The sequence below is a fragment of the Ahaetulla prasina genome, chromosome 2 (genome assembly GCF_028640845.1).
Source record: "Ahaetulla prasina isolate Xishuangbanna chromosome 2, ASM2864084v1, whole genome shotgun sequence".
Classification (NCBI taxonomy): Eukaryota; Metazoa; Chordata; class Lepidosauria; order Squamata; family Colubridae; genus Ahaetulla; species Ahaetulla prasina.
This window is the reverse complement of record NC_080540.1, coordinates 233,219,346-233,234,977: the sequence shown is the minus strand read 5'-3', so window position 1 is coordinate 233,234,977 and position 15,632 is coordinate 233,219,346. Positions and strand designations below refer to the sequence as shown.

The window sequence follows — 15,632 nt, the reverse complement described above, 5'->3', positions numbered from 1 at the left end:
TCTGAAATGGTATAGGGTCTCCTGCCTGAGTAGAGGTTGGACTAGAAGACCTCCAAGGTCCCTTCCAGCTCTGTTATTCTGTTATTTATGTCTTCCTGGTTGTTGGGAGAGCCAGCTATTCAGAGTTCTGATTGCATATCTAATCAGAAGCAGTTCAGATCTACATCAAATAGAGCAAGGAACATGCATCTCCAAACTCCTTAGATGTTGTTGGTTTCTCTTCAACAGTTCAGAGCAATTGATGCACCATGGAAGCAATAAAAGATTTAGCCTTGTCCTCCATAAATTGCATGTTTGCTACAGTTAACTCAATCAACTTTATAAGGATTGCTTGTTAAGTGAAGCTTCATCCCAACTGCATCCCACAAGACAGATTATCTTGTGCGTGTGCTTATGCTTTGCTTAACGTAGAGCTGATGAACTCCAGTTTGACATTTTCTGTTGTTCAAACTGATTTTTCAGTCTATAACTATACCTACCCCCCCCACTCCCCATTTCAGGATGACAGCCGGATGATTGAAGAGATACAAACAGACAAAATAGAAAGCCTGGAAAGAAAATATGCAGAAGCAATTAAGAGGCTATGGCAGGATCCAGGCATCCAAGAGTGCTACCGCCGACGAAGAGAATACCAATTGTCAGATTCAGCTAAATAGTAAGTATGGTAATCTTTGCAAACTTCACTTTGGCTTTTTAAAAAATATTAAAATTAGGGCTTATTGTCACTTTGTTGTATGGAATGTTAATAAATAGATTTTACGAAGTGTGCGTGTTCAGTTTTTAATGATCTTGAACAGTTAATAAAACATAGTTGAAACAAACGCATGACAGGATCACATAGTGTTTCTCTATGGTTGGACCTGGAAATTCCTCCTCCCCCTCCATTCTTTCCTTTTTTGGGGGACTCCTTGGAGGGCTGCAGTGGGCTTGGTGACCCAGTGGCATCATTGGAGGCTCAAAGCTGAAGGTTTTAAGTCTCTTTTCAGAGTTTTGGGGGGGCATTGAGTTTACCCTCGATTTTGATAATTCTTCCAGAAGCTTGATTTTTTTTTCTTTATTAGAGAAGAAATATTGCTATCGAGAAATATAATTGTAATACCACATTTTGATCGCATTGTTTTAGGAGACTCTGTCATCAATATAATGCATGCTTTTCTGTATGAGGGATATGCATATAAAATGTTTCCAGTAGATTGTCCTTCTCTGTTAAATAGACATTACAAATACTTCCTGTACATTATCTAGCTATCTGCAGAATAATTGGATAGTTGATCTTTGAGGCCATCTTCATCTTCATCTTACACACTTTTCTCACCAAAGCAACTCTGAATGAATACAAGGAATTGAATTTAAAAACAGAAATAAAATAATATCATGATGTACATATGTCAGATCACATCAGGGAACAACATTAATGGGAAAACAGTAATCAAGAATTGGAGTTACAGATCACTTTATCTCAGATCCTGCTGGAGAAGTCAAATCTTCAGGACTCATCTGAAATCCATCAGGTTCAGAGCATATAGGCTTCAGAGGGAGGATATAGAGCAGCACAGTGGTGAAATCTAAAAATTTTTGCTACTGGTTCTGTGGGTTTGGCTTGGTGGTCATATGATTGGGTGGGCATGGTCAACTTGATGCCACTCACTGTTAGAGCCAGGAGCTGCACATTCTGAAGCACATTCTGCATTTCTGAAGCCCCCAACGCTTTGAGTTTCCCCCTGGCTTGACTGCCCAAGCAAACTTTGGAGCCTTCTCTTGCCCCGCTCTCCATCCTGGAGGGCCCCACATCCCCCTCCCACCAATCCTCCATACAAACTGCCCATCCCGGAGGGCCCCACATCCCCCTCCCACCAATCCTCCATACAAACTGCCCATCCCGGAGGGCCCCACATCCCCCTCCCACCAATCCTCCATACAAACTGCCCATCCCTGAGGGCCTCACATCCCCTTCCCACCAATCCTCCATACAAACTGCCCATCCCGTTTCTACAAAGGCACAGCCTCCCCCTTGCAGGGCAATCCAAAGAGGGGAAGAGGGTGCTGCATGCGGGGCATTGAGTGGCTGAGCAGGGAAGCCGCTGTCACACCACTCCCCCTCGCTTCCCCAAGTGCATAGCCAAAGCCGTGCACTTTCTCACCGGGCTGGCCACTGGCAAAGAGCCACACGGCTGACAGCCGCTCAATGCCCTGCACTCAGCATCACCGAGCCACCAGTGGGGACAGAGCAAGGCAGCCCAGCTTGGGCTTGGGTTGTCTGTCTGGAGCAGTGCTGCAGCTGAAGCCCCCGCACCAACATTCACTGGCAATCACAACTTGGGCCATTCAAGCCGCCACTGCAGGACTAGCCTCCCAGCACAAAACCTCACAGTTTTTCTCATCTGAGTCCTCAGTGTCATCCGCCCTGTTCAAGCAGCAACGGGGTCCACGGGAATCATTCCTGCTGCTGGGCTGGCTGCTCTGTCCCACCGGTAGCTGGGTGATGTTGGGCGCAGGGCGTTGAGTGGCTGTTGTTCTCATGGCTCTTTGCCAGTGGCCAGCCCAGTGAGGAAGCACACGGCCTCGGTTTTGCACTCGGGGAAGTGAGGGGGAGTGGCATGACAGTGGCTTCCCTGCTCAGCCCCAACAAGCTATGCATCCATGGTGCCCACACCGCAGCATCCCGAGAGAAGCAGAGAAGATCACTGTTGCAAGCATACAAGCAGAGGTAGCAAGTGTACGCCACGCTGTGGGAAAAATGAGAGGCCCTGTTGTCCCGCAGAGCCTGTGCTGCTTGAGGGGCAGGGGCGAGGAGAACGGAGAGACTCAGGAAGTAGGACAGGTGGAGCTGGCTGACTCAGGGCTGCTCAGAAGCCACCCTACCGCTGCCAGAAGTTTGAGTGCCAGATCACTCCCTCCCTCCCTCACACATACACACAAAAACAGAGGTTGGAGAACTCTCTTGCTTACTCGCTCTCCAAGTGCCCCATGCACAGCCCATTTGAGAATAAGACATGAACGGCTGGGTGCATTTGGCTGCAGGAGGTGGCGCGGTGCAATGGGGTTGTTTTATTCACCACGGTGGTGCTTCGGGAGAGCAGGCGGACGTATTCATTATAATTGTCAGCTGCAGACGTCTGCCTGCCCTCCTGAAGCATCGCCATCGCCATTCACTTTAGTTTCACAACAGGAGAAGGAAGAAAGTGAACGGCGGTGCGGCAGTGCTCCAGGAGGGCAGGTGGATGTCTGCAGCCAGGCGGGGAGGTAGGGCGGTCAGAGCGGTGGTGACAAGAGTGGCAGCAGCGGCCCCTTCCAAGCACAGTGCATGGAGGCAGTGGGCAAGGCAGGCCCAGCACGCCGGTTGAGCGGGTGACTGGGTAGGCGGGGGCCACCAGAGATGATTGCTACCCCTTCAGTGAACCAATGGCAATCATCACTACCGGTTTGGGCATTTCACCCCTGGGGCAATGGCGGATATAAAGAAGCATTACAACTCTCTGCAATCTTGAAGTAGAAGTAAGATTTCCACAACAGCATCCTAATTCGGAATATATTTTCAAACCTTTTTTGTTTGTTGTTGCTATATTAGCTTTCATGTGAAACACCACCTTTAGTCTCTGTTGAATCATGTGAAGTGCTTTCTGATGGCATGAACTAAAAAGATGTGTGACTTTGATTTTGAAGTTTCCTTTCAGATTTAGAACGTATTGCTGTGCCATTATTTGTGCCAAATGAGCAAGATGTCCTCAGAGTAAGAATACCAACCACTGGAATAATTGAATACCCTTTTGTGCTACAAAAAGTTCCTTTTCGGTAAGTCTATCCTGAAGGCCTTCTCTTAGACATCATGATTATCATACACCCAAATTGAACCAATTGTTTTCAGTAAATGGATAACTAAAGAAAATACATAAGACTTGATCAATCTTCTCCAGTCTTGTTTCACCTTTGCTATTATGCTACATCTTTACAAGACTACAGCTTTACAAGACTGTAATAAAAGATTTCAGAATCATAGAATCAAGACTTAAAAAATATCATTTAGGAGATCAAGTTCAAATTAAAATGTCCATGGTAGAAGGCTAACCTGCCTTTGCTTGATCATATTCAGTGAAAAGAAGCATACCCTCTGTAATTGGTTCCATTGTTCAGCTGTGCTTACTGTAATTTATAAGTCTATTTCCTAATATAAAGGTAAAGGTTTCTCTTTCAGTTGTGTCTGACTCTAGGGAATGGTACTTATCTCAGTTTCTTGGCCAAGGGAGCCAGCATTGTCCAAAGACAATTTCTGTGGTCATGTGACCAGCATGGCTCTATGCCAAAGGTGCACAGAAAGCTGCTACCTTCCACCAAAGTGGTATCTATTAACCTACTTGCATTTGCGTACTTTCGAACTGCTAGGTGGGAGGAGCTGGAGCAAGGATTGGGAGCTCAATCCATTGCGGAGAACTCGGGTTTTGAACCCAGGCTGTCAGTTCTCCAACTGACAAGCTCATGGTCTTTAATTGCGGAGCATCATGCATCATATTTCCTAATCTATAAACTACTAAAACTGTAATTGTCTTGACCTTTAACTTAGTGAAATGGTGCATCACAGGGGAACAATTTTTGAATATGGTACCTCAGCTGGACTCACAGAATGTGTCCAGGATCCAGGACCCAGGACTATTGAGGAAGGAAATTTAGGGAACTTATGGCTGATTTAGTGCTCTTGGTAGCTGCTGCATGTCTGGTCTGCTGCAATCACTCAAACTTTCTTTTCAACAGTCCATGGTAGTTTCCCAGCCAGTCTTGCAATCCCTTGCTCTTTCCCCCACCCAGCATGGGGAGCAGTAGGAACTGTTTTCCTCAGAGATCCACATTTGGACTCACTTTGTTCAGTGCATTAGAAGTTAGGGAAGAAAAAAACAATTCTTGCACTATGCATCTTCACTGATGCATAGTGCAGCAGGCACTATTTCTCTTTCAGTGCAGTAGGCACGAAGAATGTGTCTTATGGAAGAGTTGTGGAGATGGATGAATTTACACATTATTTGATCCAACAATAGAATTGGTACCCATAAAGCTCAGATAACTTGAAATAACTTTCCCACTATCATTTTAGTGGAACATAATTTACCCGTTAAATTTTTCCAAACGTAAAATGTAAAAATCAATTGCATAAAAATCAATATATCTTTCTAGCAAAGTGCAGCCTCAGAGTTGGCGCTTGGGGATGATTAGTGATTTATGCTTCTTTTTACAGAATGGTAGATGTTGGTGGACAAAGATCAGAAAGAAGGAAATGGATCCACTGCTTTGAAAATGTGACCTCAATTATATTTTTAGTTGCACTGAGTGAATATGACCAAGTCCTGGCAGAATCCCATAATGAGGTAGGAAAAAGAAAAGTAATTGCTGTCATAAATAGTTATTCAATACTCACGTGTGCATCTTAACAGAAGTTACCATGGAAGGTTGACATTTGTGCCAGTTATCTAGGGTGGAAAAAGGAACTTGAGAGATAACTGCCCAATTATGCCCTTAACACGAAAACTATACCAATGTAAATTGACTTGGACTTCTGACAGAGGTATATTCATGTTCAGCAAAAATAATAAAACAGCCATGGTTGAAAATAAACTAATATATGGTTAATAATAAATAAATGACAATGAATAGCTTCATTTAATGATCACAATTGAGCATGGAATTTTGGTTGAAAGCCACTGTGTTTGTTAGGTGGGTCACCACATGACCTGATTTGATTTTATGACTGTTTTTACAATGGTTCATAAAATGACTCACCACAGTTCTTAAGCGAATGACATGGTCGTTCGGTAAATCCATTTTTGAGAATGGGCCTTTTTTTTGGCCAGAAACTGCCTGGAAACTGGAAAAAAAACATTGCAAATTATGATCACATGACTGTGGGCTGCTGCAACTGGTCGTAAATGCACATGTGGCAATAATAACTTGTATATAATCCCATCCTTGGGGAAGGGGGGGAGTTTGTCATAACTTTGAGTAATCTTTAAGTGACAGGTCCTTAAATGAGGACTACCTCTAATCAGCCATAAAATCAAACCTAGTAGCATCTCAATCAAGAGATGTCCTCTGGAAAAGCATAATTTTTAGTATCTTGATCAAAGAATGATTAAGGGGACATATCTGAGCTCTGTAGGGAAGCTGTTCCAAAGAAGGACCAGTTGCTCAAGAGCAATGTCTCTGAGCTGAGTCAGATGGGGCAAGTCTGGTTGGAGGATATGGTCCTGAATGTATCTAAGCGTCAAAAGCATACATAGGTCCAAACTGGAATTTTGAATTATACCTAAAAGCTGTTTGGAAACCGATCAGGTATAATGTTATTCTGGCCGCTTGTGCTGGCTAACACATAGGATACTCCATCTACACTATCTGAGGCTCCTAAGTGATCTCCAGAGACAATCACATGTACAAAGTGATAAAGGCCTGAGTTCCTGCAACATAGCCTATTCCTGATAGGGCCGCAATTGGTGCACCAGCATGAGCTGGTCAAAGGTCCTCTGCCTACACTTTCCATTTGCCAATTGACATTAGCTTTGAGCATCTCCTAACTCCTCCTTCAGTCTCTCTGTTCCTCCCTACTAATGAGTTTTCTGATCTCACAATCTACATCATCCAAAGCATTCCATCATGAGCCAGCCTCCAGGAACTTTGTACAGGTAGACTTTTGAGTTACAAGGGCAATTGGGACCAGAATTTCTATCTTTAAGCAATAGAATCATAAAGCACAATGTCATGTGATTGCATTGCTTAATAATAGCAATCCCTGTAGTGCCTATGGCCATTGTTAAGAGAAGATTGTGGGTTGTTAAGTGAGCACCGCCTCACAGCTTCTAACAACCAAAGTCAGCAGGGAAGTCATCAGATATTTTGCAAATCCCTGGTAGATTGCAAGCAAGCCAGCAGACAAGTAAATGACTGTTACTGGGTGGGAGAGAGTGCATAAGGGTGTGCAAATGCCCTGGAAGGCTTATGGGTGGCTTGGGAGGTGAGTGCAACAAAACTTGGGGTGGCTGCTGCCAGGTGTGAGAGTCAGAGCGAGCTGCTGGGGTATGGCACAAATGCAGCAAGGCTTGGGAAGGTGTGCAAGGGGGAACAACTGGTACAGACATGGGATGGCTGCTGACAGGTAGGAGAAAGTACACAAGTAGCTAGGGAGGCAAGGAGTGAGCTCAGCGAGGCTCGGAGATGGTGTCTAAGCGGTTGAGAGGGTGTGTGAGCACAGCAAAGCTCAGGGAGGATACATAAGGTCCAGAAATGGTTTACTGGTGGCCAAGGCATGTCATGAGGGTGGGACATGTTGCGGAGTGGGCATGTTGCATGGGTGGAGGGAGGCTAATCTGAGCAATTTACAATCTTCCCTGCCAGCTACCCCATTGACTTTTCTTGTGGGAAACTGGCAGGGAAGGTTGCAAATCGGGATCAGGTGACCTTGGAATTCTGCAACCATCATAAATGGGAGCTGACTACACAAATGTCTAGATCGCAGCCACGTAACTATGGTGGTCCTGGGATGACAGGAACATTGAGAGGTTATGACCATCATCTTCAGCGTTATGATGACTTTGAACTGATGCTTATTGAACGGTCGTTAACCGAGGACTACCTGTATCCAATCCAAGGTCCACTGCAATCCTTCAGCACAGATAACTGTAACAATAACTATAAAGCACTCATAAAAAACATTTATAAGGAAGTGGTCTGCTATCAAGAGCACTTCGATTTTGTAGCAGGGTTTATCTTAGTAATTCTTGTATGATTGTAGCCGTACATATAGACTCCATGTTATTAGTCATACACAAACAACATCATTCCTGGGACAGAATACTTGTTTTCTTGCCAAGTGTGCCATCTGGAGGTGGTCCAATAGTTTACTGGAAATGTGCCAGCATTAAGCATTTCCTCTTCTGGGAGATATACTTCTCCAAAACTATTGCACTATTCCCAAAAAGAAATAGATTATTGTGTTCCCGAGGTGGTGGGGAGGAAGTTCCAGTGTTCCCAGGAACATTCTTTCCACAGGCCAGTCAAGTTTTCCCGTCTCCATATGTCTATTTTAAGATGTGTAATAGAGTTTATGGCATTGTCTGGATAGCTAATATAGTTACCCAGATTAATTACGTTTTGTGTACATGTCAGGATGCAAAAAATGGTAGAGTACATTTTGTTTTGAATATTAAATAAAGCTCCTTTAATTTTTGAAGATAGCCTATTTAAAAATGCTTCTTTGTTCTTTTATGCTTTTCTTGTAGAATCGTTTGGAAGAAAGCAAGGCCTTATTTAAAACAGTAATTACCTACCCTTGGTTTCAGAAGTCTTCAATCATCTTGTTCTTAAACAAAAAAGATATTTTAGAAGAGAAAATTATGTATTCTCATTTAATTAACTATTTTCCCCAGTTCCAAGGTAAATCGTTATTCTAAATAGGGCTTATCTCTGTTGTGCAGGGGCACAATTTCTTCTATTTGCTTACACAATTGGCACTCTCTTGGTAAAACCTGTCAGCTATCACGGTTCTTTCCTATACTATCAAAATTTGTTATTTATTACAATTTATATTATAGAGCCATGGTGGCACAGTAGTTAGAATGCAGTACTGCAGGCTACGTCTGCTGATTGCTGGCGGCCTGCAATTTGGCAGTTCGAATCTCACCAGGCTCAAGATTGACTCAGACTGCCATCCTTCCGAGGGTCGGTAAAATGAAGACCCAGATTGTTGGGAGCAATATGCTGACTCTGTAAACTGCTTAGAGGGCTGTAGAGCACTGTGAAGTAGTATATAAATCTAATTGCTATTGCTATGCTATTACTTGGAATGCTTAGTTTATATTATAATTGAAGTTACACATTATCAGATTCTAATCCTAACAGATGGATACTGATGCTAGATAAAAAATTATCATCTGTTCAATCCAGCATGTTTGAAAATAATGGACTGGATTACACTAATAAACATTGAAGGCAAAAGGAGAAGGAAACGGCAGAAGTTAATTAGATCAAGAATACCCAACCCCCAGGCCATGGCCCACTACTGTGCCATGAGCCATTCAGGACTGGGCCATGAAAGCAGGACAGCGTGCACACATACCCTCATTAGTGGGTAAGCGTACACTTGTTTGCTGGCCTCTAGCAAGGAACTGTTCTGACCTAGGCGTTCCCAAACCACGAAGCAGACTCCTTGTCCTGACAAAAATCCCTTTTTATTAAGTTACTGTGAATTTCTCTCATTCACATCCAGCAAAGTCTTTCAAGGGTGTATTTACAGTCACAGACCTTACCTGGCTTGGAGAACTGCCAGGCTGATATCTTCAAAACTTGGCAAGGAGTCTCTGAAGGTCACAAACCAATTAAGCGAACTAATTGTCTCCTACAAACACCCCTCCCCTTCCGCTCCTTTTTTATTCCCTATGGAAGGGGCCATTCATCGTCCCCGTGGCCTTACTTCCAAGTTGATCATTGCTCCTTAGCTGTTCCCTTCATCTGGCAACTCTGTGCATGCATATACTGGGAACAGGCTCTAGCTATTCTTCTGCCTCACAGATGTCTGACTCCAAAAGCAGCTGATAACTGTCATATGGCCCTGGCCCCATCTTTGCTTCCGATGCAGAGCCTTCCCCAGATTCCAGGACTAGCCCATGTTCCTCCCCAACCTTCTCACTGTCTGAATCTGCTGCCAGCTTGGCGGGCCACAACAGGAACTCTTCCCTGCAAAGAGTCAGACACAAACAACTAATAAATATAAAAACATATTTGGAGATCTCAATCTGGGTTTCTTAAGTTATCAATTTTTATTTCAAACAGGACCAAAACAAGATGTCAAAGCTGCTGGAGACTTCATTCTGCAGTTATACAAGGATCAGAATTCAGACAAAGACATCTATGCTCACTTTACGTGTGCCACTGACACCGAGAACATTCGATTTGTGTTTGCAGCTGTTAAAGACACCATCCTTACTCGGAATCTAAAGGAATTCAACCTGGCATAAATAAAAGAGCGTCAGCTACATACGTTTGTCTATACTGCAATTTTATTTATTACTTATGAAATATATGCTATGTAATAGATTTTTAAACAATTGTTTGTGTCCTTGCTAAAAATGGAAGGGAACTTCGAATAAATTTAGAACTTTTTAAGGAATAGATTTTGAATATTCTGCTTTTAATTTTTTGGAGGGGATTTGTGAACATTTTGGTCATAATCAGAGATCCTTTTGCCTTTCATAATTTATAATAGATGTGCATTTAAACCTAGTGAGGCCACAAGAATGAGTTTGAGACTAATTGTATTATTATTCAACAGAAAGAGGGGTGCTTAGTTTTGAGTAATTATTTATTAAGTGTTTTAATGGTGCCTTTCTCCTTGTAGTGAACAAGTGGCCTTAACAGGTGGGAGCAGTTGATTGCTCTTTTTTTAGGCTCAGAAAAACAAAAACAAAGTAGCCTCAAGCCTAATTATTATGTAGGTGTGAATTATCTAAGTCTCTCAGGCTAAATAAAAAAAAGTTGGAACTGGTCTGATGAGGGGACTGATTAATAAAGTCTTCACATGCAGGTCCTGTGAAATTCGCATGAAGTTACCATGAACTGAGCTTCATTAGAGTATGTATTTTACTTGCAATCAAATGATGGATACTAGAGAGGCTGTTTGCATATCTTCTCACTTAATGACAGGCAATTACAACTGACGGGTGATTTTATGGAAAACCTTGATGATTTAATATTATTTGAATTAATAGGTTAACAAACCAAAGAGTTGTTTGAGGGACCCTCTCTTCCCAATTACATCTATCTGTCAGAAGGGATGTATTATGGGTCCAATCTGATCAGATATTCCACCTGAAGGGAAACAAAATATCAGCCTTTTCTGCTGTGGTTCCTGCCCTCGAGCCCAAGTGAGGTTGGCCCTCTTCCTATTCCAGCTTTCTGGAAACCCTGTAATAAAACATGGTTTTTCCAACAACCTTGAGGAACCCATAGGGCAGCGATGGTTAACCTTTTCAGCACTGAGTGCCAAAACTGGAATATGCGCGCATGCATGTGCACGCGCACACTGGAGCACTGGAACTCAGAAGATGGATGATGCGCATGCACGCTGGACCAGCTGGCCGCCATGCATGCGCGCGATGGAACCTAGAAGAGCAGCTGGCAATGGCGCATGCATGTGCACGCGCACACTGGAGCACTGGAACTCAGAAGATGGATGATGCGCATGCACGCTGGACCAGCTGGCCGCCATGCATGCGCGCGATGGAACCTAGAAGAGCAGCTGGCAATGGCGCGCATGCCCACAGAAGGCTCTGCGTGCCATCATGGCCAAAGGGAGTCTGCAAGATGGCCCCACTATACTTAGGATATTGATATTCTCCCACAATCTTTGTTTCTATTTGTTTAATTTTTTAAATGATCGTTATATTTGTTTTTAATCATTTGTTGACTGTATGCTGCTCAGTGACGTGAGTAGCTATATCAATTTGCCAAATAAACAGTGGCTTTCTATGATCAACTAATCCTTGTTTATAACTTGAATAATGCTTTGATTCTCCATTCAATCCCTTTTAAGAAAAATGTTTTACCTATTCAAAATCTTTTATAGCTCACTTACTCTACAGCAGCCTACAACTGGATCAATAAAAACAATCTTCATTTTCAAGCTTTACAATCTCAGTCACTCAATACAAAGGGAATGAGGCAGGGAGGGGAGATAAAATATTTGGGAAGCAATCAGAGGTGGTTCAAAGGAAGACAGGCTGTGCTACTTCTATTGGCATGGCCTCTAAAAAGCTGCCTGAGCATTGCTGTAGCTAGGTGACAATTGTGGACAGGAGACCATTTAATGTTGCAAGTTTGGCATTATTTTAAAGCAAACTCTGTCCTCAAATTTTTGTGTTTGGTGAAGGTAATGTGTAAGTCAGAAAATATGCTATGCCCAGATCTGTGTGGATCCATGGTCCTTCTCAATGCACAAATATGTTCTTGTTCCAATTGAGGAAGAGAATGGTTGAAATTAAGAGACGTTTGCTTATGAGATGGTGGTAGTAAGGTAGAGCTTTATTGTGAAATGCTGTTATACAAATAGAAGTTATTTGTATAATACTGGCATTTGATAAAAACCTTCTGAAATAATTACTTGCATCTCCCTGTTAATTTAAAAAACAAAAAATGATTGACCCATCAACTATATTATGTAATTTGATAAAACTTTTTATAAATAAAACTTTTTATTAAAAACAAAACAAAAAACCCACTATATTATGTAATTTGGTTTCCACAATCACAGTTTTCCCCTGAGGATTTTTGTTTAATCTAGAAAAGAAAACTTCCCAATACCTATAAATATATGTCATGAAATACACGCCATGAAAGTTGCGCAATGATGATGATTATAAAGAGCTGACGGTTCATACATTTTTAAAAATTATCCAACTTGCTAACTTTTTTTCTGATTGGGAGTTAATGTGCATTTAAAGTGTGCCTTTCTAAGAAGGCAGTTTCTTCCTTCTTGTACAGCCCATCACTTGTCTTTTCTTTTTTTGAATGACCACTTTACAAACCAAAACCAAAACACCCAAAAACAAAAAACCCAAAGTAAAACAATAAAAAACGCTGTATTCAGCTAGCCCTCAACTTGGGTCCAGTTGCTTAGCAACCATTTGAAGTTACAACAGTCTCCACAAAAGCTACTTACAACTAGATTTCAAAGTTTAAATGTTGCCCTACAGTCATGTGACTGTATTTTTGGCACTTAGCAACTGGCCACACTTATGGCAGTTTGCAGCATCCTGCAGTATGTGACCACAATTCATGACTGTTTGCTGGAAAACGGCATTTACTTCTAATTTCCAGCAAAAAACAATCCACAGCAAACAATGGATTTGCTTAATTAATGACTGTGGTGTTAGGTTAATTATTATTATTATTATTATTATTATTATTTATTTGATTTTTATACCGCCCTTCTCCCGAAGGACTCAGGGCGGTGTACAGGCAAGATAAAACCAGCAATATAATATACAGGTTAAAATACAATTTAAAAAACTTATTTAAATTAGCCTGGAGATTAAAATTTACCATACACTAAAAAACCCCGTTTAAAAATTAATAAATTTAACATTAAAATTCCAATTTAAGCCAGCCCCGCGCGGATAAAGAGATGTGTCTTCAGTTCGCGACGGAATGTCCGAAGGTCAGGTATTTGGCGTAAACCCGGGGGAAGTTCGTTCCAGAGTGTGGGAGCCCCACAGAAGGCCCTTCCTGGGGCCGCCAGCCGACATTGTTTGGCGGACGGCACCTGAGAAGTCCCTCTCTATGGGAGCGCACGGGTCGGTGGGAGGCATGTGGTAACAGCAGGCGGTCCCGTAAGTACCCAGGTCCTAAGCCATGGGCGCTTTAAAGGTCATAACCAACACCTTAAAGTGCACTCGAAGGCCACAGGCAGCCAGTGCAGTCTGTGCAGGAGCGGTGTTACATGGGAGCTACGCGTAGCTCCTCTATCACCCGCACAGCTGCATTCTGACTAACTGAAGCCTCCGAGTGCACTTCAAGAGCCCATGTGAGAGCATTACAGTAATCCAAGCGAGAGGTAGCAGGCGCATGAGTGACTGTGCATAAGGCATCCCGATCAAGGAAGGCGCAACTGCGAACCAGGCGAACCTGGTGGAAGCCCCTCCTGGAGACGGCCATCAAATGATCTTCAAGCGACAGCCGATCATCCAGGAGGACACCTAAGTTGCGCACCCTATCCTTTGGGGCCAATAACTCGCCTCCAACAGCCAGCTGCGGCTGCAGCTGACTGAATCGATGCCGGCATCCACAGCCACTCCGTCTTGGAGGATTAAGCTTGAGCCTGTTTCTCCCCATCCAGACCCGTCGGCTTCCAAACACGGGACAGCACTTCAACAACTTCATTGGGGTGGCCGGGGTGGAAAAAATACAGCTGGGTGTCATCAGCGTACTGCTGGTATCTCACCCTGAAACCACTGATGATCTCACCCAGCGGCTTCATGTAGATGTTGAACAGCAGGGGCGAGAGAATCGACCCTGTGGGACCCCACAAGTGAGGCCCCTCCCGGTCGACCTCTGCCCCCTGTCAACACCGTCTGCGCCCGGTCGGAGAGATAGGAGGAGAACCACCGATATCGGTGCCTCCACTCCCAATCCCCCAACCGGCGCAGCAGGATACCATGGTCGATGGTATCGAGCGCGCTGAGAGTCTAATAGGACCAGGGCAGAGGAATAACCCCTGTCCCTGGCCCTCCAGAGATCATCCACCAATGCGACCAAAGCTGTCTCCGTGCTGTATCCGGGTCGGAAGCCGGACTGGAACGGGTCTAGATAGACATCTTCATCCAGGTATTGGGGTAGCTGTCGCGCCACGGCACTCTCTACAACCTTCGCAACAAAGCGAAGGTTGGAGACTGGACGATAATTACCCAAAATAGCTGGGTCCAGGGAGGGGGTCTTAAGGAGGGTCTCACCACCGCCTCTTTCAAGGCGGCAGGGAAAACCCCTTCCAACAAAGAAGCGTTGATAATCCTCTGGAGCCAGCCTCGTGTCACCGCCTGAGTGGCCAGTACCAGCCAGGAAGGGCACGGGTCCAGTAAACATGTCGTGCCGTGAAGCCTCCCCAACAACCTGTCCACGTCCTCGGGAGCCACAGGGTCAAACTCATCCCAAATGGGCTCAACAAGACGTGCCTCCTCTCCCTCGCTTGGATCATCCCAAATTCGGTCCAGACCGTCCCTCAGCTGAGCGATTTTATCGTATAGATAACCACTAAACTCCTCGGCTCGTCCTGCAAGGGTCATCCGCACCTCCTGATGTAGGAGAGGCGGGTCACCCAGCTGGGCGGCGGGCGGTTATCTGCCGGCGCAATGAGGGTGGGCGTGGGCGCCTCGCTTCCCTCATTGCCACTAGGTAGGTCCTAGAATAGGACCTAACTAGTGTCCGATCAGCTTCGGAGCGACTGGACCTCCAGGTGCTCTCTAGGCGTCTTCTCCGGCGTTTCATCTCCCTCAGCCCCTTGGAGAACCAAGGGGCCGGACGAGATCTACGCCGGGTCAGAGGCCGCAAAGGCGCGACACGGTCCAAGGCCCCGGCCGCGGCCTGTTCCCAGGCCACGACCAGTTCCTCAGTCGTGCTGTGGGCCAGATCCTCAGGGAATGGCCCAAGCTCCGTCAGGAACCTCTCAGGGTCCATCAGGCGCCTGGGACGGAACCACCGTATAGGTTCCGTCTCCCTGCGATGGTGAATGGCGGTTCGGAAGTCTAGGCGAAGGAGAAAATGATCCGACCATGACATTGGTTCTGTTACTAAATCATCTAACACCAAATCATTTAACCAGAGATATAAATCAGATCCAGCGTGCCTCCCCCCGTGTGCGTAGGGCCATCATTTACTCGAATCAGGTCCAAGGCCGTCATGGAAGCCTGGAACTCCCGAGCTGCCGTCGATGACAAGCCAACTGATGGCAGGTTGAAATCCCCCATGACTATAAGTCTGGGGGTCTCAACCGCCACAGCAGCAAGTATCTCCAACAGTTCAGGCAGGGCTGTGGTCACGCAGCAAGGAGCCAGGTACGCGATCACCAAGCCCAACTGATTCCTATAGCCCCACCGCACATAGAGGGATTC

At 44.6% G+C, this 15,632-nt stretch overlaps 1 protein-coding gene and 1 long non-coding RNA gene across 7 annotated transcripts in view; one reads left to right on the top strand and one right to left on the bottom strand.

Moving 5' to 3' along the window:
- LOC131192188 (guanine nucleotide-binding protein subunit alpha-14-like) overlaps nt 1-11,150 on the top strand; it is a 43,672-nt gene extending 32,522 nt beyond the window's left edge. For 4 of the 5 annotated variants that reach the window (XM_058171117.1, XM_058171115.1, XM_058171114.1 and 1 more), the window contains 5 exons: nt 501-655; nt 3,664-3,792; nt 5,225-5,354; nt 8,256-8,409; nt 9,805-11,150. In XM_058171117.1, coding sequence (XP_058027100.1) covers nt 501-655; nt 3,664-3,792; nt 5,225-5,354; nt 8,256-8,409; nt 9,805-9,989 — 753 coding nt within the window. In that variant the 3' untranslated portion in view covers nt 9,990-11,150. The remainder of the gene's footprint in view (nt 1-500; nt 656-3,663; nt 3,793-5,224; nt 5,355-8,255; nt 8,410-9,804) is intronic. The other variant, XM_058171118.1, reaches the window with a different exon arrangement.
- LOC131192190 (uncharacterized) lies at nt 672-9,790 on the bottom strand. 2 transcript variants are annotated; one of them, XR_009153661.1, is made up of 5 exons: nt 9,446-9,790; nt 8,304-8,335; nt 5,767-5,851; nt 5,405-5,456; nt 672-1,325 (listed from the first exon to the last, which is right to left on the bottom strand). It is a non-coding gene; the product is annotated as an uncharacterized LOC131192190 (long non-coding RNA). The 2 variants fall into 2 exon arrangements; XR_009153662.1 differs by lacking the exon at nt 9,446-9,790 and adding an exon at nt 9,282-9,427.
- Nucleotides 11,151-15,632: the final 4,482 nt, after the last annotated feature.